The following is a 27473-nucleotide window of genomic DNA, read 5'->3' as shown; positions in this document are numbered from 1 at the left end:
GAAGTATTTGCATCGCTTAACAAACCCTTTGTTGAGAGAAATGTTTCAGGGACTAAAGGTGCCTTGTGCGCACTTATTTCTACATCTAACATTTTTGGGGAATTACAAGTCGAGTTATGTTTTATTATTTTTAATAAACTGCGTGTGAACGTGCGCACCCTGCTGGGAAACGCCAGTAGTGATTTCCCTTTGGTTTTACAGCAGTGACGGTAAACGGAGTGAAGTCACGCCTCTCCATCTTTCCTGCTACACTGTTTCCGTTCGTGGGAAAACTTACTGCATTTCCGATTTTTTCGAGCTCCAGAACTTTTTCCGACTACAATGAGAGCAAAAGTCTGCTTACCGATAGTTTATATGCGTTTAACTTCCATTGGTCACAGTTAAAAGGCCATTTACCTCTATATAAACAACAAAACAAACGAAATAGGGGAGAGTTTCATTCGGAAAGAAGAAAGAAAAGTCGGAAACCGTAAGTTCTGCTTCCAATAAGGTGAGTAACACTTTAAAACATGACGAAAATATACTTTTATATGAAAATGTCTATATTTTTAATGTTTACACGTGCTACTATGGCTGTATGTTATCTTGTTGTTCTGTTGATGTTTATCAGTTGCTAGTTTATGTTAGGGAATTATTGTGTTTATTATCAGTTTAGGGAAATGGGCTACTTCCAGTTTTGTTTTTTTATGTGGGTGTAATGTGTTATAAACAAAAACAAAAGTATAGGCCTTTGGAAGTGAAACTAGTGCGTCTTGGAAAAATCTCCGCTACTACGGAAACTAGCTTTCTGATATGGAAAGATAGACCATGCTTATTAGCTACGCAGATGTAGACGTACAGTAGATTGAGTAGATTTGGCTGTATTCACGTAGGAGCATTCGGGAAACTTCTCCTCGGTTGTTCGGAGAGGTAACGTTACGGTACGCCAGTGTTGTGCGTGCATGCGTGTGCGCGAGCCGCACTGGAATGTGCAGAATTGGCGCAACTAAAAAGCGCATAGTTGAAAGCAGCTGCTAAATGCAGACTCATGGAAACTTTGACAACATGTGCATACACATCATTCCCCTATTAAGGTCTGCGTTTACGTTAAGCCTTTAATCTGAAAACTCTGCAGCTACTGGAATATTACTGTAAATCAACTGTCAAGAAGCCAGTATTATTTGTTATATGCAATGCCAGGTTTACTTGACAACTAGGGGCCCGTTCTTCGTACCTCGCTAACTCAGTTAGCTGGATTTGATTGTTGACGATTTGGCATGATCTTGGATTATTTGGTTCTTCGACGCTCATCCTGGACTTGCTGTCATAGCAACATGTCCGTAAACTTAAACCTGCTCCTGCTCGCGAGCAAGCTTATTTCATGTAAACAGGATTAGATTGCATCTTGAGGTGATACTTAAAATCTGTCCCAGCCACTGCTACTTTATTACAAGAGTTTATTACTGAACCAGGGGCAATAATAATAATTTGAAATAATAATAATATACAAATTTTAAATTATAATATTATATACATTCTCATATACAATGTTGTGTATAATACTATAGACACAGCCACTTGGAGATGCAGAGAATTTGATCTTGACCCTTAAGAAACTTTAATACTGTCACGTTATAAATCTGCTTCAAATTGAATAAAAAATTGAATTACAACATTGAAATAAAAATGTAAAGGGTGTACAAGTACTGTATAAAATCGTGAATATAAATAATTGGTAATTATTTACAAAAAAAATGTATCATTGATCAATAACTTTTATGTTGGTTTAGCTGTTTCCTTATAAAGGTCCAGATATTCGTGTTTTTTTGTGTGTGTAATTTGCCAAGTTTTTTTGCCAGGTGGCTTTTTTAATTATATGATGTCATTACATTGCTGTCTTGACACCAGCCAATCGCTGCATTGCTGATCATGGTTTCGAGTATCGATGCATCTGCCCTCTTCAGGGAAACCAAGAACGCACAGTGATCTTAGATCATTTAATCCAGATATTTAAATCCAATCCGCAAATTCGTTTGAAGAACCAAATTAGCCAGACATCAGTTATCACGATGAAACGATCTGGGATCTGTCAAATCATCTCAGATGTATTAAGCGAGGTACGAAGAACGGCCCCCTGATTAGGAAGCAAGCTAGAGAAGAGGAGAAATGCAGAGTTGTTCTTTTATTTTAATAAAATCAGAGGGATCATACAAAATGCATGTTATCTTTTATGTATTACTGTCCTGAATAAGATGTTTTACATAAAAGATGTTGACCTATATAGGATATAGGCCTAGTCCACAAGACAAATTAAAGTTGAATTTATAAAAATGACCCCCTTTCAAAAGTTTACATACACTCGATTCTTTATGCTGTGTGTCATTACCTTGAGGATCCACGGCTGTGTTTTTTGTGATGGCTGTTCACAAGTCCCTTGGTTGTACTTCAGAAAAATCATCCCGGTCCCACAAATGCTTTGGTTTTCCAGAGATTAAGAGCTGGAGGGTGAATATTTTTAAACAGTAAAAAGATGTGTACATTTTTCCAAAGGTCACATTTTTTCATTTAGTACTGCCCTTCGGAAGCAGCAGAAGATACTTGCATGTTTCCCGGAAGGCAAAATAAGTACAATTTACCTTGATCTTCACATTCAAAAAAATGTCACCCCTTTCTGGAGCATCAGTGAATGTTTGAACCTTTTTTAATAGTTGTGTTTGAGTCCTTAAATTGTCCTCAGTGTGAAAAGACGGATCTAAAAAGCATACAGTCATTGCTGGAAAGGGTTGAAATATGCAGAAGATGCTGGAAAACTGAAGAATTTAGGGACCTGGAGGATATTTCTGATGAACATTGGGAAACTGCTCAGGACAAACAAGGGACTCAAGAACAACCATCGCAAAGCAAAAAAACAGCCGTGGATCATCCAGGGAACGATCAAGGATATGTAAACTTTTTTTTACATTTTTATAAATTCAACTTTTATCTTGTGTATGTAAACATATGTATATATGTAAACATCTAGGACAGTACTAAATAACTATAACCATGACTGTATATAAATGTTCAGAACATTGTTTAATTCTGTAGTCTTTACAGATCAAATTTGACCTTTATTTGGAGAACTAGTTACCTTTCACCATTTGGCCTTTCTGCATTTTATGCCATCAAATAAAACATTTTCCTGGATCACCACTCATTGTTCTGAGAATCGGTTGTCAATGTTCGCTCAGGCCTCTCTACTTTACATACTTTACCACTTCAGTGTTCATATCAGACTGACCAAGTCTAGCCAAACCACGATTCTAATACCACTAGAGGGCAGTGCATCACAAAATCGCTTGCACCCCCCAAAAGAGGTCACGTGATTAGAGCTAAATAGTGTAATTAAAACAGAGAAAAGAGATCAAGTGTGAACTGGAGCCGGTCAGAGCACATCATCTGTGAATGGAGAGCAGAATAAAGCACTAATGACATAATTAGGGACTGAGACGGCGCTAGAGACAGCACATGCCCTCAGGCTGTCATGCACAAAGAGTACGTCATGTGCTGAATGTTCGCATCAAAGGGCATTTTTACAATAACCGATCCTTTTATGTCGTTCTTGAACTAACCTTAAACTCCACACACGTTCAACATTCAACTTATGCACATTGGCTTGCTTTTTGTTGTTAGGTTTCAGATGCATGAAAGGGAATTCATTTACCTGTTAAAGGTAAAATCTAATTGATCAAAGGCCTACTTTCCATTGTGTAATTTTCTGCATGAAATGCATCTTTAATATTCATGCGCGTGCAGGAAAGCTAAACATTAGAAATGCTATTGCTTGAAACAGTTGGTCTAATGAAAATGCCAGTTGTTATAAAAATAACAGGCAGGCTGTTCTGTTTCTGCAGTTTTAGTCATGCTGCGTACAGTCATCATAAGTCTTCAGTTCAATGTGACTCGTAGTATTACATTGTGTTACTCTCTAGCATGGCCATGATGTGTGTTGACAGACATTTCAACGATACTAAAGCTCATTACTATTGTAAAAAGGTAAACCCAAGAGAATGGCTTAAAATGCTTTTATGTGTGGATACAGACGTGTTGAAAAACATGAGTTTGTGTGTAGTATATTGCATCATAAAAAGATATCTTTGTTGCAGATCTTTATATGTGGCCTTGTTAGGAGATGGTCAACGATATTCGCTTCATAATGATTTGGCTCATCAGTGTACATTTGCATCAGAGAAACATTAGCACTAAAAGCATGCCTATTTGAATGCATACTTAGAAATAGTCTGTATTTGGAGTACCTGTAATACTGTTTTTAAAGGGGTCATGTGACGTGATTTCTTGTTTTTCTTTCTCTTTAGTGTGTTATGTAGCTGTTTGTGCATGTATAAGATCTGCAGAGTTACAAAGTCTCAAACCCAAAGATATATTCTTTGTAAAAGTTAAGGCTCAGCCACACCTTCCTAAAACGCTTCGTTCAAACACGCCCCCATGTCTCTATGTCAGTATGTGGAGGCAGAGTTTCATAACACCGCCCAAATGTATACGCAAAGAAAGAAGGTGCAACTTTTATTCTCACTGTAGTATTGCTGTCACCAGTGCCGCCATGTCATGGGGACACTGTGTTTTTCATTGCGAAAGCCAAACTACTTTGTTTGGCCTTCCAAAGGAGGGGACCATTAGAAAACAGTGGCTGAGCTTTAGTAACGACTCTGTTCCAGAACAGTACAACCCAACCCAACATATTCGACTGTTTCTCGCACCTGGGAGAGTACAGGCCGTTTCTATGATAACAAATGCAAACATGTCAAAGTCTCACTGGCAACTTTGATCGATCAGCTTGGTCATCTGTATCATCCGGATCAGATTCGGGCTCAAATTGATAAGGTTGGACCAACATTATCATCTGGCAATATTGCTTTGCTTTGGGTGCTGATGTTCCAAATATGGTAAAGGTCGTGACATTTCTGTCACATGCTTAAGGTATTCGGGCCAATCACAATGCACTGGATCGCTGGCCAATCAGAGCGCACCGCGCTTTTCACAATGATGATCTTTGTAAGAATCGTCGCGTTTCATAGAGGAGGGGCATAGAGGAGCAACAATAATGTACAGTATGTGTAAAATAATGACTTTTTTGCACCTAAAACAGTGTAAGCACATTGCATTAAACCAAATACACAAAATAATGTTCTTTTTAGAACCATCATATGACCCCTTTAACATAGTATGATTTGGGGCCCACACTGTTTTACACAGTTAGTATGCAAATAGTGATTCATGCCAAGTAGAAAGGTATTTTAGGCAACTACTGTACACTTTCGGAAAATAAATTAAGATACAACCCCAAATCAGAAAAAGTTGGGACAGTATGGAAAACGCAAAAAAAAGAAAAGAAATGATTTCTAAATTTACTTTGACTTGTATTTCATTGCAGACAATAGGAACACAAAATATTTCATGTTTTGTCTGGTCAACTTCATGTCATTTGTAAATATGCATCCTTTCCTGTCATTCAGACCTGCAACACATTTAAAAAAAAGTTGGGACAGTAAAGCATTTACCACTTTGTAATGTTGCCATTCCTTTTCACAACACTTAAAAGATGTTTAGGGACTGAAGACACCAAGTGATGAAGTGTTTCAGGTGTAATTTTGTCCCATTCTTCCTGCAAACAAGTCTTAAGTTGGGCAACAGTACGGGGTCTTCGTTGTCGCATTTTGCGCTTCAAAATGCGCCACACATTCTCTATTGGAGACAGGTCGGGACTGCAGGCAGGCCAGTCAAGTACCCGTACCCTCTTCCTCCGCAGCCAGGACTTTGTAATGTGTGCAGAATGTGGTTTTGCATTGTCTTGTTGAAATATGCATGGACGTCCCTGGAAAAGATGTCTTCTTGAAGGCAGCATATTATGCTCCAAAATCTCTATGTACTTTTCAGCATTAATGGTGCCTTCACAGAAGTGCAAGTTACCTTTGCTAAGGGCACTGACACAACCCCATACCATGACAGACCCTGGCTTTTGGACTTGTTGCTGGTAACAGTCTGGATGATCCTTTTCTTCTTTGGTCCGGAGCACACGGCGTCCATTCCTCCCAAAAAACCTGAACTACTGATTCATCTGACCACAGTACACGTTTCCACTGTGTGATGGTCCATCCCAGATGCCTCCGAGCCCAGAGAAGTCGACGGCGCTTCTGGACACTGTTAACATAGGGCTTCCTTTTGGCACAGTACAGTTTTAACTGGCATTTGTGGATGTAACTACGTATTGTGGTACTTGACAAAGGTTTGCCAAAGTAGTCCTGAGCCCATGTGGTGATATCGCTTATAGATGAATCACGATTCTTGATGCAGTGCCGCCTGAGGGATCGGAGATCACGGTTGTTCAGCTTAGGCTTGCGCCCTTGTCCTTTATGCACTGAAATTCCTCCAGATTCCTTGAATCTTTTAATTATGCTATGCACTGTTGAATGTGAAATATCCAAATCTCTTCCTATCTTTCTTTGAGGAACATTGTTTTTAAACATTTCAATAATTTTCTCACGTATTTGTTGGCAAACTGGCGATCCTCGGCCCATCTTTGCTCCTAAAGGATTATATCTTTCTTGGATGCTGCTTTTGTACCAAATCATAATTACAATCACCTGTTGACATCACCTGTTGACATCACCTGTTTCAAATCACATCATTATTTAACCATTTTACCTCATTACTAGCCCTAAATTGCTCCTGTCCCAACTTTTTTTGAAATGTGTTGCAGGTCTGAATGACAGGAAAGGATGCATATTTACAAATGACATGAAGTTGACCAGACAAAACATTAAATATTTTGTGTTCATATTGTCTGCAATGAAATACAAGTCAAAGTAAATTTAGAAATCACTTCTGTTTTTTTTTATTTGCGTTTTCTATACTGTCCCAACTTTTTCTGATTTGGGGTTGTATTTTTGATGAATTCCAAAAGCTCTCTGACCCCTCCATAGACAGCAATTTAATTAACACTTTCAAGGCCTAGAAAGGTAGGAAAGACATCGTTATAATAGTCCATGTGACTCCAGTGGTTCAAGCTTAATTTTATGAAGTGACGAGAATACTTTTTGTGCAAAAAACAAACAAAAAGTCTATTATAAAATAATGTGCTTAATGTGGCTTCCTGCTATAAAACGGTGATATTAAAAGTAGGCTATACACTTTATTAAACATGCGATATATTGCATATTATGAATTTTATAATGGTTTTCTATGGGAGAAAAATGATGTGATGAACAATGTTGTGTTCATAACCTGATTTAATCTCCTTGCCTATACAAAGTAGCCTATGCGTTATTAATACCTTTTTAACGTTAGCCTACTGTTAAGCGTTTTCCTCGTCTTTATAACAAGGACACATAAAGCATCTTATAGGCAGAATAACGCTCACGGTGCTGGTGTCTGTTTTGGCAGATACTGCCATCTAGTGGCAGCAGGTTTTCTTAGACAGCTGTGGATCGTGCAAGGCCAAAATGGCGAAATGAAAGTCTCAAAATCCACATGAATCAAATAGGATCGACTCACAAACGAGTCAATGAATGTATGCGCGTCACCGGATCCACAAATGCACATCTTACTCATTGCACGCACAAATTCTGACTTACATTAATACAAAATCGAAGTTTCATATTCACTACTATGTCTCTATTTGTACAAATCGCTGCACATTCATGTAATTCTGTATTTTGCACACACAAGTTAAAAGGCATTTTAACTTTGTGGATAGTAAAACATGTCTGCAACATTTAGCAAGTTCATGCATAATTGTGTGGGCATTTATTAATCATTTTGAGTCTAAAACCATCCCATAAACTATCCCTTTTAGCCTTTGCTTATGACATACCATACGTGACTTCTCCTGTATTTTCATGCTCTTTATTGACTGTAGCTGCTGTTTAATTCTTAGAAAGAAAAAGTATAGCCGGTTGAAATGGCTTTTTGCTTGCTGGAGGATGAAAACAGCACTAATTCTCTTCCTTCTTTCCCAATACGCAACTTCCATTTCCCTAGAAAGTGTTGGAAAGTGCTTTTTTGCCAGCAAGTCAACCGGGATTCCCTGGATGGAGAGTTAATGGTAGTTGATTTACATATAGGGCAGACTGTTCGGGAATAAATCCCTCTTGAGTGCCCGAGAATGCGGTTTACATGCAAGCCGGCGTGTCCAGCTGAACAAAATGGCCTGTTTGAAACCACAGTCATGTACAGTGAGAAACGTTACTATATAAAGACTAGAAAAGCTTGTTGTCTCAGAAGGATCTATGCACATTGTTGTTGAATAGTGTTCAAAGATAAGGCGTATCTGAGTGTGTGTGTTTGTGTAAAACTTTGAGCAGATTGACAGGCAGATGTTCATTCATTATAGCGTTGTATGAGGTGGCAGATTGCACTTTCTCAGAGTCTATTTAATGAATACTCCTGAAAACGCACATCTGTGCAGCATTTGCTACAAACTGTGGGATCCAAAAATCCACACTGACCACATTGAAGATCTGGGAAATAAAGAACAAAAAGTAAAACATAGATATATTTTGTGAGAAATATTAGAGATTCTGTACTATTTTCCCCACATAATATAATATAATAAAGTACATGTGTGATTTTTGTATGCGGCGTAGTTATGAAAGAAATTGAATCTCTTGAAAAATATTCTTCAGAGTACTTTTCTGGAATGATTTACATAATGTCACAGCACCAGTACACGAACATGCACAAAAGATGCAAGAAATGTTAATATAGACAATAATAATATGCAAAATACACATTCAACAAGACATAAATATTAAAGGAAAAAAAAATAACTTTAAGAAAACTTATTTTACTCTCTCCCTCTCTCTCCATCAGATGTCTTGCAATCCTCTCTGTCCTCTATTCTCTGTATGTTTAATAAATGACTTTTGTTCCTGGCTGTGGAAGCGTTAAGTACCTGTGAACAGATATTCTGCACTGCTTCTCCTGTTATGTTCTATTCAGGCACCTAGACAGCAGCCACGTGAGACGCACAAGCCATAAAATATTCCATTAGAGCATCCAGTGTTATGTGCCGCTGTTCAGGTCTGACAATTAGACATGTAGGACTACATGTGCTTCACGTACAGAACAGAATCAGGAGTTTAATTTGAGCAAATAGTTTACCCAGTTCACCCAAGTATGTTGCAGTGTTCTTGTTTCACAATACCAAATTATGATCTCATAATCACACTTAAAATTTTAGAATTACTATTACATTTTTATGTTTTTGGAGACATTTATATTGATTACCATTTGTAGCCCAGTCATGGCTGTTTGTAAGTCATGACAAATTGCAAAAATGAACATTATTTAACATATTATGAACGAACATGAATGAACAATATCCAAAAATTTATCTAGAAATGAATTTTAATCTAGATTATTAAATGCTTGTTAAAAAATGCTGTTCAAGACATCTAATGCATTAACTAATTATTGCAAGAATGGTTAAACTTATTGCAAATTATGTTTTTGACTGTATATATATTTTTTAAAGATAAATGCTCAATATATTCATTTCAGTTTTAAAGCATAAATTCATTTTCTCAGTGATTTCAAATGTTTGAAGTGTAGTGCACTGTATAGGGAAACCTTACAGTTATAACTTTACTTTATAGTTTATTATAAAAGTTATACTTATGATGAAAAATTCCCCAAAATAGGCAAATTAAACACTTAGGAACAATATACATTTATGGGAGGTCCTCAAAGTATAGGTGTACAAATTTTCTGGCAGTGTGTGGAGCTGTGGGAACGTTTTATCCACCGTTACAGCAAAATAAACACTGTTCAGTTAATAAAATCCTGTGTAATGAGTTTCCTGAGAACATCAGATCTCACAAAGTCACCGTAGGGTAAATACACAGTCAGCTCCATACAACACACACACACACACACACACACACACACACACACACACACACACACACACTGTTACACAATATCGCAATGCCATTTAATTAGAGTGGAAAGAGCACTGGAGGGAAAGAGGAATTATAGCTCAAAAAATTCACCAAAACAGTAACACAGGAGGATCTCTACAGAAATATACACACACATGCACGTTTAGTTACATAAATACCACCATAGACCTTTTTTGCTTATAAATTATTATCCAGATTATAATAATTCATGCTAACCCTAAAATAGATTTTTTTTCCAAACATTGACATACCCAGGGGTATATTTTGTCAGAATTTGCTAAAATTTGTATGAATCATAATTAGGTAGATGCCATGTTTAATTTCTCGTAAATTAAAAACTGTGCTGTTGTGTACCGGTGTCAATCATTCAGCTGATGCAAAACTGAAAATATGTCTTCCCAGAACCTTCTGCAGAACCTCTGTAAAACATGGATTGTGAAAATGAAATGTGACAGGACCTTGAGACAATACAAGCTATTGAACAGACTGTATGTGTTTAATTTGGACATAGTATTATTCTGTTTGACAATCTGCATCATTCACACTTCACTGCAGCCCACATTAGAGGTCAGTAATCCTAGCCAGTGGTTAATTTAGGATCACTAGCAACAGGCACGACTATCTTTGAATGTGACATTGGTTTGATAGATTGAAATGGGAATGAGAGACTGCAGCCTGGACTGGCATCCGGAAGTTTGTATCTTCAAACCCCTCAAAGTTGAAGGTGATCTATTAATATAAAGCTGTTCAGGGTAGTTTCAATGGCATTGCTAAGCAGTTGGTATGGTGCAATCTAAATCCAAATTTGTATATACTTTGTGAGGCCCTGATTACAAAAAACAAAAGCCTCAACATTAAAAACCATGTACCCAAGTACACAATTATAATGTTCTCATTAAAATTGTATGTATAGCCTACATGACAGGCTTACGCTGTACATCTTGCACTTAACTGTATTTTACTTTTTTAAAGTGATTCCAATCATAATTCAAGTGTCTCAGCTGAAGGAAACAATTAATTATTTATCAGTTTTAATATATAAGCCAAATTGTCTTATTAGGTCCATAATCATAACATTAAAAAATATAGCTGCAAGCAGAAATACCGGCGCCAAGCACAAATAAGAAGACAAGTCATGCCAAAATGGCTGGGAGTGTCAGATAAACAGCAGCAATGAGCAATTAAACACATTTAAAGGTGAACTATGTACGATTTTTTCAGTAAAATATCCAAAAACCACTAGGCCAGTATTATATATTTTGTTCAGCTGAGTACTTAGAATATCCCAAATGTTTCCAACTATTTGTAAATCGTGAGAAATTGCTATTTTAACCAAGGAACCGGGACGTGTGAGCTATGCGTTTGAGGGAGTCGCCTGTGGATTGCGTCATATCTGCGTTCCCCTTGGTTTCTGGTTTTATTTTTAGCAGAAACGCTTTACTCTCACTGCAGTGTGAACAAGTGTCATAGCAGCCACCGAGCGAACGTCATAACTTCCTTTTCAGAGTTGCGTTACCTCATACTCATGACTGGAAAAGAGGACGTGGCGCCGGCAACCGTGTCATGATAAAAGTCCCGCCGGCGACTATGCCATAATAACCTGCAGCCTTACTCAGCTCCACAACACTCGGTCCTGCTCTGCTTCATACTACAGTAATGTTAATAATCGCATCTATGAACATGATTTCTGCCCGAGTCCTATCCTGACTCTTTCCCACCGGCTGTGAGGTGAAGACCACATTTCCCAAGATTCTGTGCTCAAACCAAGGAACCGGGACGTGTGAGCTATGCGTTTGAGGGAGTCGCCTGTGGATTGCGTCATATCTGCGTTCCCCTTGGTTTCTGGTTTTATTTTTAGCAGAAACGCTTTACTCTCACTGCAGTGTGAACAAGTGTCATAGCAGCCACCGAGCGAACGTCATAACTTCCTTTTCAGAGTTGCGTTACCTCATACTCATGACTGGAAAAGAGGAAGTGGCGCCGGCAACCGTGTCATAATAAAAGTCCCGCCGGCGACTATGCCATAATAACCTGCGGCCTTACTCAGCTCCACAACACTCGGTCCTGCTCTGCTTCATACTACAGTAATGTTAATAATCGCATCCATGAACATGATTTCTGCCCGAGTCCTATCCTGACTCTTTCCCACCGGCTGTGAGGTGAAGACCACATTTCCCAAGATTCTGTGCTCAAACGTGGCGTCATCAAACTACGCCTTTGTTTTGAACAGGCCTCTAGTGGACGGAAAAGTTACATAGTGTAGCTTTAAAGATGATTTTAGGCAAACAGGCTTAAAAATGCATTGTATTCTATGGGAATTTCATGTTTTGTTCTATTATAGCGCCACCAAGAGGCACAATCCTACAATTTTTTTAATGTGTTCTCGGAGTGAGCCAATACATGTGTGTGTCAATTTTGGTGAAAATATCTCATTTCGTTTTGGAGTTATAGACAGCAAAAATGGCCGATGTGGTAAAATTGGATATCAGTCGACTTGGCATGAAGTCCTGAATCTAACGAGACCACTTTTATGATTTTTGGATAAACAGTTCAGAAGTTATAAGAGAAAATAGCGTTTTTAACTTTGAATAGAAGAATTTTTCGTATCTCCGGACCAGTGGGGGGGCGCTGCGCCGAAACGCTGCATGTTGCCTCAGGTCCTGCTTGTGATGACATGTACCAAGTTTGGTTTGAATACGATAAAGCGTTGTGGAGATATTGCCTTATATGTATTTTTGCAACCGCTACGTAAAATTTGTCCACCCGTTTATCAAAAACGATTTAATGAATCAACTTGAATTGCAGTTTTTGTCAGCATGGTCTGAAGATGATCTGGTTCAATTTTCGTGCAAATCAGACGAACCGTCTAGGACGAGTTCGCAAAAGTAGGTTTTTTGGAAAATTCAAAATCAATTCAAAATTTTCACGGCGGAAAATGACGTCATATGGTGCATTCGAATTGCCATGAACCAAGGACTCAGAGGAATAAAATAATTTTGTTTCTAGCCCTTATGGTCCAAAAGTTATTAGCATAAACATGAGTCAAACTTTGGACAGGTGTTGGCGCTAGAGAGATGGAGTTAGAGACTCCAAATTTGCTGTGGTGACATTTCAGACTGTCCTCTATTAGTGTGCCAAATTTCACTACTTTTTACCACACGGTTCTTTGGGCTGCCATAGACTCCCATGGCGGAAGAAAAATAATAATAACAGGAACGCTAACGGTAACCTTCGGTGCTTGGACCCTAATAAACAAATATAGGCCCATACTAATATGGTGGCCGATATATTGAGCATCACAAAATAGTGTTTTGTGAGGTTGTTGGTAGCTGGTTGGTAGGGTGTATCCTAGGGGTTTGTTTGTATTTATCTATCTTGCTATCCATCTAAATATCTACCCATCTATCTATCTATCTATCCTGATTTAACCTCTGGCTAGGATTACTGACTTCTAATGTGAGCTGCAGTGAAGTGTGAATGATGCAGAATACAGTCTGTTCAATAGGTTGTATTGTCTCAAGGTCCTGTCACTTTTCTTTTTCACAATCCATGTTTTCCAGAGTTTTATTTAGTCTAACAAAACAATGCAGTCCATTTTTTTTCTTTCCATTAAGAGACTAAACAGTAATATTATAAAATGTGTCTAATGTCAATGTAAAGACATAAGTTTGTACATTAACTTTGACAGCCTTAAAAAAAAATCAGAGCAGCAAATTCACAACCCAGTAATACAGGAAGCGATCCATAATGAAGAGGCGAAAAATCACAAAATGTGTCTGAAATACAAAGTTTTGGAGTCGGACATTGCTTAAAGTAGCAGAAGCTAGAATAGGGAGGGAATAGAGGATTTTTTTTTTTTTTTAAGATGAGGTTAAGTGCTCCGGAAGAGATTAGTTTTCATCTGTCTTTTGAATGTTGTCAGCGATTCTGTATTCCGGATGGAGGTGGGGAGATCGTTCCACCAGCAAGGAACAGTGAAAGAAAATGTTCTGGAAAGGGATTTCATGCCTCCTTTGCCGGGCGAAGGCTTCTGGTGGGGATGTTGAGTCGTAGAAGTGAGTCGAAGTATGTGGGTGCTGAGCTTGTGGTGGATCTTTAAGCAAGCATCAACGCCTTGAACTTGATGCAAGCAGCAAGTGGTAGCCAGTGCAGAGAGATGAAGAGAGGTGACATAGGCCCTTTTGGGCTCGTTGAAGACAAGGCGTGCCGCTGTGTTCTGAATAATTTGAAGCATCTTAATCGCACAAGATGGAAGTCCAGCCAGAAGCACATTGCAGTAGTCAAGCCTAGAAATGACCAGGGTCTGGACGAGAAGCTATGTTGCTTGCTCTGTTAGGAATGGTCTGATCTGAGACAGGGATGGTCTGATCAGCAAGCAAATGCATGTTGTCTGTGCATGTGAAGTGTGTTTAATGTGTGTGTTTTTAGACTTCATGAAGAGCACTTCACACAGCACCAGATCGCATGCACACTTTACACTTATGTGGTAAGATATGACAACAGAAAAATTATATGAAAACAACATTAGCACTGCTCAATTCCTCTTATTAGGCGAGATGGCATGCACACACATAGGCAAACTCGCACATACTACTGCACATACATGTGCTAGGATTTGTTTTATTCCCTCAATCAGCTTTAATTTTCCTGCTTGACTTGTGATAGGCCTACTTTCAAAGGGTATGTGGGAAGGGAGATAACGCATCCATTGACCTGCAAACAGATTGGCCGAAATGCAGGAGGAGGAGCCAAAGAAATAGAGAGAGAGAGGGGGATGAATAGAGTAAGGTAGGAGGATGCAGAGAGAGGGACGGAGCGCTAGTTGGGATGGAAAGAGCCGGGAGAGGAAATCTCTAATAATAGCACTGCAGGGAAGCGAGAGCATGCAGAGAAAAAAAGTGGTACATGCAGCAAAGCGAATCATGCCGAACCAGATCAGTGAAAGATTGCGATGGAGCGAGAGCGGGGAAAGTTGAAAGCACATGCTCCACATTCCCACATGCACGATAGAAAAGGCAGAAAGAAGAAAAAGACAAATAGGAAGCACAGTGCTCAGCGCAGAGGAATTACGGATCAAAGACTCATTGGAGAAAAAACCTCTCCTGAAGACACTAAGACAGCTGTAACCTCCAAAGTTCTCGTGGTTATGTGAGCGCGTCTGTTTGTTTTATTTCAATCCGTTTCCTTCAAATGGCAACTTTGAAGACATGCTAAGTTGTGAGTGTTTGTGTGTGTGAAACATGCCCTCCGCTCGGCCTTCATCCGATGATGCAGAGGTGTGAGAGCCACGAATCCGAGGTCCAGCGGAGCCCCTCATTGGACAGCGCAGAGTCAGAATTCACCCGGGCGGCCCGTCGGGGTCACCGCCTGGCCGTGGGGGCCTTCTATGGCTCCCGGGGCTCAAATGTCAAAGATCAAACGGCACAGAACGACGGAGCCGTTGTTGCCATCCCGCCGGGAGGAAAGCCTCAGGATAAGCGTGTGTCTGCCGGTGGGAAATATGTTGTGTTTTACCTGGACTTGTCATTTGTGTTGCTCCTAGAGTTCGAGAAGCTGAAGATGGCTCGTGGGTGCCTGTGCTGTGTCAAATACATGATGTTCCTCTTCAACCTGCTGTTCTGGGTGAGTATCAAACTACAGCATGAATTATCCAGAATACTTGTTGTCAAAATGCTTTCTCTTATCCAAATTTAATGTGCCTTTGTAAGTATAATGTGTATGATGATTTCTCCAAAAAGAGAACACAATGTCTCTGTGGCACTTTCAAAACAACGCACCGTTTGTTTGAATGGGCCAACAATTTTAATTTCTGGCTCAGCCATTGGTGTGAGTTTGCGGCAGATCATTAGCGGTGTTTGATAAGCATCACTGGCAAGCATCACTGTTATTACCACTCATTCTCGGGATCGTAGAATTGTCTAAAACCTAGTAACCCTAAAGTATTAAATAAATCAAATTGTGCATCTTAAGAGAAACGTGCTTTTACTTTGCTTATATGCTATTACTTAAGACAACAATCTGATTTACACTGAAAGAAGGATGTGAATCACACATTGAGGCTTGTAGTCCCCAATACATAGTAACATACTAAAACACCTAAGTAACCAGATAGCAACGCCCTGGCAACCACCCACAACACCTTACAATTGTGGTGCCGAACTTTGCACAAGCAAATACCACTTGTGTTTTCCTTAGAAAATGGAAAAGTATCACTATTTGCACTATTCTGGTGCTGCTAGTTGTACCAATGGTGGTGAATTCTTAATATGTGGGTTTTCGGACAGTGTATGGATGTTCATGTGAGATGATTGACAGATGCGGTTTGGAATAAGATGTGTGGTGTTAGTGTGTTTTTTGTTTTTATTTCCTCCCACAATCATTAAACATATTAGATAATATAAAAACAGCTATTTAGGGCTGAAAAGTCATAGAAATTAATTACATCTTTATGTAAAATTGTAATAAAAAATAATTTTCTAGAGTACATCTCTAAAGTACTTCAATAGCTAGAAACTGGTAGTTGTGAATGCAGTCTGTATAAACTCCCAATAATCACAAACAACTGGAAAATCATGCAAATGTCATGTAACCCTCAAAAGAAATTCCAATTTCCGTCAGAAATGAAACACTAGCTTTCATTTTTAAATATACTAATTATTTTTATTTACTTAAATTATATTCAAAATGCACTTTTCAAAAATCAGTTTGAATGGGCATGACTGTACAGGGATAACTGTAGTAAATCGGTGAAATGGATACCATTGTCAATGTTTGTAAGGGATATCATGTGAGCTGAGGGAAGGAGGTTCCTCATGAGGTGTTAAATGCTCTTAGATCAAAGGCAGTAATACATATTCATCTGAACCAGAGCACTCGTACGAACCTCCTCTTTTCCCCTCGCTCTCTCTCATTCTAACTTCTCTTATAGGCTCACCATTTAACTTTTCATTCATCTATGTTGTTGTTGTTGTGCATGTACAACAGGAAGTCTGTGTGTCAGATTATGGTTCTGTGAGTTGCGAGATTTTACTCGTTTGATCTGCTGTGCATGTCTGTTGTTGTTTGTTAGATTCCGAACGGATTTAATGACGGAAGCACCAAATCACCAGCAGGAAACTTGAGAAAAAACTCCCGACTGATCTGAAATCTCCCGCTGCACAAACATATACACCCACATATACACCCATATAGCAATGGAAAGGGAACATAAAAGAATAGGGAAATTATGAAATAATCGCAAAGGCCTGGAGATTTTACTCTGTACACTTTAAACAGCGGGGCGGCGAGGGAATTAAAGAGATGGAGGAGGGCGATAGAAAGAAAGATAAAAGTGATTTGAAAAGGAGACACAGAGAGCTTTATATAGAATTAACTCGAGATGGAACGGTTTGTCTAAGCTGTTTGGTTTTCTTCATTAATTTTACATTTTTCCATTGAAGAGAAATTGCTTGGTTTACAGAGGCATTCGATAAATTCTTCTCATAACATAATGCAAAAGCCCTTGATCTTCCTGCTTATGTGAAAGACGGTTCACAAATTGTGTGCATTTTTATGATATTTTTGACTAGGATGTAAATGGGGTGGTAATGATGTTTCTGAGTGGAGTTGAGGAGGTGTTTTAGGTCGCTGGTGATCTATATTTCATGTGTTTGACATTACTGAGCCTGATGGCTCTCAGCTCCATGTTTAATACATGAGTCAGGAAGTTAAGGCCAGACTCGCTTCACTTTTCACAAGGTCACAAACACACACAGTACACTCATTAGTGAGTGTGAGGTCAGTTTTGCATGTGGGGTCTGTTCTCTCTCTCTCTTTTGGTATCTTATTTCTTATACTTATTCATCAATGCTTTCCTTTCCATTTCCTTTTTTTTTCCTGACCTTTTCTATTCATTTCCTTTTTAATTTCATTTCTTTCCATTTTTCTTCTCCTGTCCTTTTCTATTGATTTCTTTGCTTTTTAATTTCCTTTGCTATTCTTTTTCCATTTCCTTTCCTGCCCTCTTCTAATCAGTTCCTCTCTTCCCTTTCCTTCCTTTCTATCCCCTTTCCTGTCATTGTCCTTTCATTTTCATTTTTATTATTCCTTTCTTTTCTGTCCTTTCCCTGTCGATCCTTTTCCTGTCATTTCTCCTTTCCTATTTTTTGTTTCCTTCTTTTTCTTTTCTTTTTCTTTTTCCTGTCTTTTTCGATGTGCTTTTGTGCCCGCCCCCTTAGTCTTTGATAAAGCGTTATACGCCATGAACCAAACCAAACAGCTACAAGGTGAATCATATGATTAGAAACTTTGATTTGAAGCAAAAAAGTTGTTAAAAAATCGGACAAAAATACAAAAGTACAAAATATTAGTGAGGGAAAGAACTACAATCCCATGAAGCATTGCGTACAGCATAATCCAATTAAAAACTATGAAAATATATAAAACTATTAATTTAAAAATTAAAGTAATAAAAAAAATAATAAAGATTATATATAAAACAGTGTTTGAAATGTATATGTACAAAATGTGCATATATATATACAAATATTGAAGTATTTTGTGAGCGTAGGGAGGCTAATCAATTGGGTTGTTCGCACTGCTTTATGGGAGTGGGCGGAGCTAACAAGATAATTTAGTGCATTTTGCTTGTTTTGACTCTCAGATTTTTCTGTACAGTCAGCATCATGGATAATGTAGTTTTCACCATAAATTATACTGTTAAACACGATTATTTTAAAACTAAGCTGCAGGTTGACGGCTTCGACAGAAGCAAATACCATAGATTAAAAACATCGTAGCTCATAGTAGGTCTGTCTTTAACATTTTATATTTTATCATTAAAAATTAATTTCTCTATTGAGAAAATGAATGGTGTTTTTTACTTCTGACTGTTGCACTTTATTAATTTTCTTTTCCCTGTCCCTTTCTATTTATTACCTCTTTCACTCCCTTTTTCTTTTTCTTTTTTCCTTATTCCTTTCTTTTTCCATTTCCGTTCCTGCATGTCCGTTTCTATTATTTTCTTCTCTTTCTGTTTCGTCTTTTCTAATAACCCTTTGTCTTTTCCTTTTTCACATATCCCTTTTTTCTTCCTTTTTCTTTTGTTCTCATCCTTTATTATTTTTCCCCCTTCTATTTTATTGATCCTCTGCCCTCTCTTCACACACCTTTAATTGTGTTCAATGCTGGCTATTTCAGACCATTTATTTAGTGAATGTGTGCCTTAGTTTGTGTGTTTGTTTGGAAAAACCTCATGAACGAACTGTCCCCCAGTTTGAAATGCAGGATTAGATTAAGAACAAACCCATTATGAAGGATTTTCCAAAGGCAGAGAGAATAGATTGAATTCAATTTGATTTGTGTATGTGTTTTCATTCTGGTAGTGCATCATGAATACTAAAATTTGGGTTAAGAGCTGGTTATTTTCCAGCCTGGTCTGTCTGCTCCTGTGGGCAGAATATTCTTATTTGCCGCTCTTCCTGTTTATCTTTTATTCTGTTATTTTCTAGTTTGTGTGCTCTTTGGCTTATTTTTCTTGCTTGCATTTGCTCCCTAATTATTTCCTCTCAGACGTTTTGATTACTCTGTCATACTTTTCATTTTCATGGCTTTTAAAAGTTTTCTTCATCTTTAACCTATTTTTCTGACTCGCTGCTCTCCCTCTCTATCTCTCTCTCGCTCTCACACACTCACACACACACCTGTTTTATCTCTTATTTTTCATACTCATCATTTTTCGAGCGTAAGGATTCTGGCTCATTTCAGATTCTTCGTGGTTCTCAGAGTGCATGCTGGGTATTTTCTCAAGGGAACTGAATGACACAGCTTTTCACCTTCAGTTAAACTCAAAGCAAGAGTGTGTGGGGACCTAGACCGCTGTGCTTTAAGGGATATCTTGCAATGACACATAAAATGAGAGAGGATTAACAGAGAACATCTTGCCCTGCTAAATTTTTCATTTAAAGACTAAAAATATTTATTTTATAATATATTTTAACTTACATTTATTATAAATTCATGTTCAAAAACACTAATAATTTAGCATTGTTAAATGTAATCTTTAGCATATAATAAAAATGAATGTCCATTTTTCATACTATAAATTATAATGTTGTTGATGAATTCACTTGTAGCATTTAAAACAACTGATTTTAGTTTTTATTGTTTTAATATTTATTTTAATTAGTGCTGAAAAATTGATTAATCGCAATTAATCACATCTAACATAAAAGTTTGTAAATATATAATACGTGTGTGTGTGTATATATATATATATATATATATATATATATATATATATATATATATATATATATATTACAAGCTTTTATGTTAGATGCGATTAATCGCGATTAATCGTTTTGATCACAGTATTTTTAATATTTATTTAATATTTATTTAGACAAATAAGCATAGAATTTTAATATCAGTAATTTATTAGTCATCATTGGCCATAACATAAGAGTTGAATTGTCAAGATAGATATGTATATTTTTATCTGTCACATCCACGAGAGGGCACTCTGCATCACAAACTATATTTCCCATGAACCTTTGCCTGGACTCAGTATTGTGTGATTACATCCACCTGTGCATCATTACTTGTTATCCCGGCCTATAAAAGATGTGTATCAGTCGGCACCAATAGCCTCGTGGGCAGTGCGCTGACATATAGCGCTGTTGCGCTTCGGGCGACCCGAGTTCGAGTCCCGGCTCGTGGACCTTTCCCGATCCCGTCCCCCTCTCTCTCTCCCACTTCACTTCCTGTCTACCTACTGTCCTATCATAATAAAAAAATCTAAAAAAAAAAAAAAAAAAAAAAAAAAAATATTAAGATGTGTATCTTTCAGTCAGTCATTGTCTTGTGAGGATGTAGCGTGTGTTTTTCCCTGTGTTCCTAGTTTTCTGCATTTCTTGTTCGTGTTTGGATTTATCTCTTATTTTATAAAATTTCTGCTTGCATTTGGATCGAGCCTCTCCTCTTCCCTGCATTGACTATGTTACAATCTTACTGAAATATTATATACAAATGTGATCTTAAATATGTGAATGGTTGACTCTGCATGGTAAAATATAATTTTAAAGCGATTCAGAAAAAAATAACTGCAATTTTGATCTGATTTAAAATCTCTTGCACACACATGCACACACCTTTTGCCGCAAATGCACATTCTCATTTTTTATTTGGAGCTGGTCCAGGTGTGTTTGCTAACTTTCTCCTTTTGCCTTGCCTTTGCCTACTTTTACTTTTCAGTTACCTGAGCATGAAATTACTAGTTTCTCCCCATATGAGATGTGAACAAGCACACCTTGTACGGTCTAGGTACACACACAAAATTCACACTTCAATACTCAACAACGACCTTTATTGCGGTTCCATTAGCATTTATATTGCTCTCACAGCTGGGAGCGCTGACACCAGTATCATTTTGTTGATTAGGCATGCGCACACATATCTACTTCAGTCCTGCAACAGTAACTATAACTTACCTTAAGTGAACTTCAGTTCACAAAGTGGCGCTCAGGTGCTCCTGAGACCTACTGACTTCAGTGATTGAAACTGAAGAGTTGGTCTAATACTTAACTTTTGCAAAAGTAAAACCCTGACAAAATACTGTCGAACTCAATGGTTAGGCGTGTTTGATCCAGTTTCTGTGTTTATTAACATGAAACACTCTCTCTGTCTCTCCTCAGTTGTCGGGCTGTGGGTTGTTAGGTGTGGGCATCTGGCTGTCCGTTTCTCAGGGCAGTTTTGCCACATTCTCCCCCTCCTTCCCCTCCCTCTCAGCCGCCAATCTGGTCATTACCTTGGGCTCTGTCATCATGGTAACGGGCTTCCTGGGTTGCCTCGGTGCCATCAAGGAGAACAAGTGCCTGTTGCTGAGTGTAAGTCGACACAACTCCCACAATGCACACTGCATAATGAGCTTATTGTTATCCCAGGGTTATTTTAACCCCGGGTTAGAGTAATCCTGGTTTTGAGACACATCATTTGCAAAACCTTTGTTTGTTTAATTATGCATGTTATCTTTTAATGCATCATCTACAAAGCACATACATATTTAATTGTTTAGTTTAGGGATTCACAAAAACTTATTTTCTCAGCCAAGACCTAAAATATTTACTTAAGTACCCTCTGAAATTGTAAGTCATTTAACAGAACATTATGTTCTTTGGTGTCGGTTAATGGTCACATGACAAATCAAACGAATCAAATATTAAATGATTTTAGTAAGAATTTTATTTTGAATGTTTTTATTTGAAAATTATTTATTTAAAATTTTTATGATTACATTTTTAATTAATTATTAGCTTTCAATCAACTCATGAACCCACTGCAGTTCCCTCACAAAGCCCAGTTTGGGATACCTAGTTTATGATTGGTTGTTTTTTGGTAAATGTCTTGCGGTAAAATACAGGTTTAAGCATATGGTGTTAAACATTAAGAGCCGGTTTTACTAACAGCTTGTGCCAGAGCAAACCCTCTTTTGCCGTTAAAAAACTGCTGTAAGGTTTTACTAAAGACTTGCAGTGAAAAAAATAGCGCTAAAAGGGCGTAGACACAGTTATTTTTGCGGCTGAGCTTATTGCATATGCATTTGTTGGAGTTTCCTTTTAAGTTGCAAAATATATGGGAGGAGAGTATTTAAATGAATCACGCAAGGTGATTTACTAAGATTTACATTTGTCAATTTACTGGTATTTGTGCCATTTATTTACCGCCCGAACATGTCTTAAAACCAGATGCTAACTGATAGATTGTGTTGGTCATTATGGAAATTATATGGCTGTGTCTGTGTTCTTTAATTTGCACGTTGTCAGTAAATCATGCGCAGAACTTTCCACTCCCATCTGCGCTTGTTTGTTTTTGTGCACTTTCGTTTTAATTTGCCCTGTTTAGTCAATCTGGCCCCATAGCAAGATATTTTTTCTACCTTTAAGTCTACCTTTACCCCTTAAGTCTATATAATAGGAGACACAGAAAACTAGAAAACTACTCAACTAATTGGTGGACGAGTGTGTACCTCATGTAAATGATTCACAATACGGCGTGCAGCTTCAGGGGTCTTTGTAGCACTGCGTTGATGGAGAGTGTGGGAGTTGAGAGAGGAAGCTGCGCAGCTGAGATGCTGCGAGTGAGAAACAAAAGCCTGCCTATCCTATCTCCATTCCCACATTCAAACTGTTACCATTGTTGTGAATGGTGCAAAAACATGCCAAATTCCCCTCGCGGTAACACTTTAGATTAGTGTCCAATTGTGACTATTAACTTGCTTATAAAGCACATATTAATGCCTTATTCTGCTAGACCATATTCTACATCCTTTAATCCCAATACTTAAACTTAACAACTACCTTACTAACTATTAATAAGCAGTAATTAGGAGTCTATTGAGGCAAAAGTCGTAGTTAATAGTTAGTTAAAAGTGAGCATTTGACCCTAAACTAAAGTGTTACACTCGTTTATAGTTTCAGTCAGCCTTTGGGTGAAACTTGGTTAGTCTTTTGGTTTCTATGAACACTCCAAATGATCTCAGATGTGGCACAGGTCACTTATAACACTTTGTACTTTTGGGGACTAATTTCTGCACTAACTGTAGATTATACCATTTATTACAAATATTTATTTAAGTTTGAAATTATCTTAGTTTATTATCTTATGTGTGCTCTGATGAAGCATCCACTAGAAAAAAATAGTCCATTACAATGTAGGATATGGTCACACTTTAGTTTAGGGTCCAATTCTCACTATTAACTATGACTTTTGCCTCAATAAACTCCTAATTACTGCTTTTTTTTGTTAGTAAGGTAGTTAAGTTTAGGTAGGATTAAGGGATGTAGAATATAGCCATGCAGAATAAGGCATTCATATGTGCTTTATAAGTACTAATAAACAGCCAATATTCTAGTAATATGCATGCTAATAACCAACTGGTTAATAGTGAGAATTGCACCCTAAACTGAAGTGTTACCACCATATATATGCTTGAAATACTGACAACTCAGTGGCACAATTGACCACTCACCATCACATATTCCACAGTATACTAAGTATACAGTATATATCTTCTGTAAAGCACTTTGTTATTGTGTATGTTTACTTACTTTTACTCTCTTTTTACTTGTAGTTCTTCATTGTTCTGTTAATTATTCTGCTGGCAGAGCTGATTATGCTCATCCTTTTCTTCGTGTACACGGACAAGGTACAGTACAAACACCAAACATCACACCCTCTCAATCTATTTATTACACACACACACACACAGAACTAACCACCCACCGTGCACAGACTCTCATTACCCACACCAATGCTGACAGCAGCCCACACACCTGCTATCCTGGTTTACTCTCAGTATTATTAAAGTTTTCTTCATTTCCAAACATCAGCTCTGTTACTCATGAAGAAAATGTGACTTTAAACTCTTCTGTAGGTGAGCGAAAACGCTAAACAGGATCTTAAAGACGGCCTGCGGCTCTACAACACGGACAATAACGTCGGCCTCCGCAACGCCTGGAACATCATCCAAGCTGAGGTGTGTGTGCATGAGTGCAGGTGTGATATATGGTCATCATTGACAGTAATGGTGGGTCACTGAGAGTTCAGGTAGTTGATTGGGCCGTGTCTATCCGCAGCTGCTCTCCACAGAATTATGGAAGATAATGACTCATGAAGCCTCTAGTATCGAACAATATGAAGGCGTCTGCAAAAATTTTCTTTTTGCAGTGTGGGAATGATGCATCTGAATATTCACTCTGTCTCTCAGTGGGAGTGTTGTGGTGTAACTGGGCACACAGACTGGCATGATGCTCTGCAGGAGAAAACAGTGCCAGACAGATGCTGCCAGGAGCACTACAGAGAGTGCGGTCGCAACGCCACTAACACCTTCTGGTCACAGGTATGGCTGTTTTTTTATTTTTTATTTTTTTATTTATTTGTTTGTTTGTTTGTTTGTTTGTTTATTTATTTGTGTATTTATTTATTGCCTTTATTTTAATTCATTATTTTCACTATTTTTATTTTATTCTATTTTATTACTGGAGCCTTATGTTAATGCCTTTATTTTATATAATCCTTTATTAAAAAAATGATTCTATTTTATTACTGAAAACTTATTTTAATGTATAATTTATACTATTTTTATATTTTATTTTATTACTGGAACCTTATGCCCTCAATTTAATTCATCCTTTTTATTTTATTTTATTTATTATATTGTATTTTTTTTCTCTGATTTTAACCTCAATAGCAAAAATGCAGACTGGCTAGACTCATCAAAATGATTGTTTCAGTGAATCGGTTAAAAACATTAATTCATCTGTACTTTCTTTACACTGTATTAGTATCAATTTATGTTGGTAAATATTGCAGTTTATCGGGCATATAAATTAATTAATTATAAATTATCAATTTATTAAGGATTAATGTAATTAGGACATTTTTGGGTTATTTTAAACTAGATTTTACTTGTCTGGCTATCATCAGACCAAGCTCAATCTTTTAAGTTTGAACATTGGTCTGGGGAGTCTGCTCTGTATTTTCTACTGTACAAGAGGCGTGATCATAGTTCAATAGTTCAAATGACTCTGAACGCAATTGGATAGTCCTTCAACCAATCAGACCACAAGGGGCGTGATCAACGGGCATAGCTCAAATGACTCTGTACGCAATTGGATAGTCCTTCAACCAATCAGACTAACGATCCATCGCTCTCTATCCGTCATTGTGTTAAACCCGCCAATAGCGCGCCAGGTGGATAAGCCGGTTTGTGATTGGTCCCCGCAGATTTGTAACAGAAGCAAAAATATGTACAGGTTTCCAGCCTGAGCTGCAAGGCGAAATCAAATCGCTGGCAGATCGGGCTGGGTTTACCCAGTTTAATATTTTACTGTATTGTATAACACCAAAAACATTATTTGATGCAAAAATATTTAGTTAAACACTAAAATGTTTTTAATGTAGTTGTAGAAATGAGAGTTTTTTTTCCTCTTATAGCTAGTAGTTTACAAGTTATTTAGATTAAATGTCCCTGGACATGTCACTCTAATTGAGGTCGCCATAAATTCTTCTGTGATCGTCCAGATTATTAATGTATCTGAGTTATATATTTGAAATAGCTTTAATGTAGTTAGCTACTCTAGCTTGTACTGTAGCTGACTGCTTAAAGGTAGGATGAATATACTTTACAAACCTCATTTCAAACCTCTTCTTTCTGACACTTAGGGCTGCTACGAGAAGGTTGAGGAATGGCTGAACGACAACAAACATTTGCTTGGAACCATCGCGATGTGTGTGCTGGTCTTACAGGTACAAGCATCATCACGATTACACTGACATGTTTCGAAAACAGCTTTGCATCTACTGTTGTCGCATCCTGTTTGATGCACACCCATGCTGATGTCATTTCCCCTATTCTGCAGCTGCTCGGGATGGCCTTCTCCATGACATTATACCAGCAGATTCACAGGGCGGGAAAGAAGTATGATGCCTAGAGGAAGCCCAGTGTTACACTACAAAAACTCTTTGAACACCTTATGTATTATTGCAAAGCCCCGTTCATGCCATCACAAACTATTACCATTGAAAATGAAGCTTTTTTTCTGAGTCTATCAGATTTAATTATGTAGAACAGGCTGTAGATATTTTTGTTCGGCTGCTGAGTGGCTAATTTTTCTTTTTGGCCTGAGGTCTAACAGCAACTGTAAGATTAAAACTTACGAAGGGAATACATTGTGAAAAGCATAGATGTTTGCAGCCATTAAGTGGGTTTTGGAAATAGTCCATTAGCGTATGAACTACACAAAAACACGCCATGTGGACTTTCGCGATGCACGATAAAGGAATACGTTCACTACTTCTCACTTGGACAGTTGCATACACGTAGATGCAATTCCCTTTGTTGGTGTAATATATCAATGGCATGCTGTATATATTTCACATTGACATAAGTGTACTGTACAATTGCACACAAACAATCCTTTATCTGATGACTTAAGTGTTAGGGAGAGTGGGGTAAGATGCGTCAACCCCTTAATCTACCAAAAACTGCAAAATTTTCGTAACAAGTTTGTAGCATGTTAAAAAAGTAAAATGCGTGGCAAGAATGTTATATGTAAAGTACATTTTATTCAGAATATCTCAAAATTATATGTATATAATATAAATGTAGAAATATTCTGAATGAAATGTACTTTACATATCATATTTTTTTACTTTATATATATATAGTTACATAAATTATTTTACTAAATTTGGGCTTTACATATTCTGGATATTTTCAAGATATTTCTTATCAATTTCATATTTGAAAAAGTGTCCCAGCTTACCTAACTCTCCCCTACTTTCAGTTAATATGAGTATGAATGTGTTTATTTGTAAAAAAAGAGAAAGAAGTATGTTCTTTGTATAAGAGAGAGAGTCTGGGCTAGTCATCTGCTCGCTCTGGGGCTTTGTGTCCTGGTGACTCTCTTCTCGTTCTCTGTCTACTCTCTTTGTTTTCTCGCTCACTGATCTTTTCAAAGTGCATCTGTACTGCCAGGAGGCAAACGAGCTGTCCTA

The 27473-nt window shown here is 37.7% G+C and overlaps 1 protein-coding gene across 2 annotated transcripts; it reads left to right on the top strand.

Moving 5' to 3' along the window:
* Window positions 1–197: 197 nt before the first annotated feature.
* Window positions 198–26521, top strand: tspan9b (tetraspanin 9b). Of its 2 annotated transcripts, XM_079817871.1 has the most exons (8): window positions 198–490; window positions 15481–15560; window positions 21611–21802; window positions 24046–24120; window positions 24349–24450; window positions 24682–24813; window positions 26139–26222; window positions 26336–26521. In XM_079817871.1, the coding sequence occupies exons 2-8, from the start codon at window positions 15498–15500 to the stop codon at window positions 26405–26407; spliced, it is 720 nt and encodes a 239-aa protein (XP_079673997.1). In that variant the 5' UTR covers window positions 198–490; window positions 15481–15497; the 3' UTR covers window positions 26408–26521. The 2 variants fall into 2 exon arrangements, with proteins under 2 accessions (XP_079673997.1, XP_079673996.1); XM_079817870.1 differs by lacking the exon at window positions 198–490 and having other exon boundaries at window positions 15082–15560.
* The last annotated feature ends 952 nt before the right edge of the window (window positions 26522–27473 follow it).

This window comes from Gobio gobio, assembly GCF_949357685.1.
Source record: "Gobio gobio genome assembly, chromosome: 5".
Taxonomy (NCBI): Eukaryota; Metazoa; Chordata; class Actinopteri; order Cypriniformes; family Gobionidae; genus Gobio; species Gobio gobio.
Note: the sequence above shows the minus strand (reverse complement) of the source record. Positions and strands in the feature narration are given on the sequence as shown.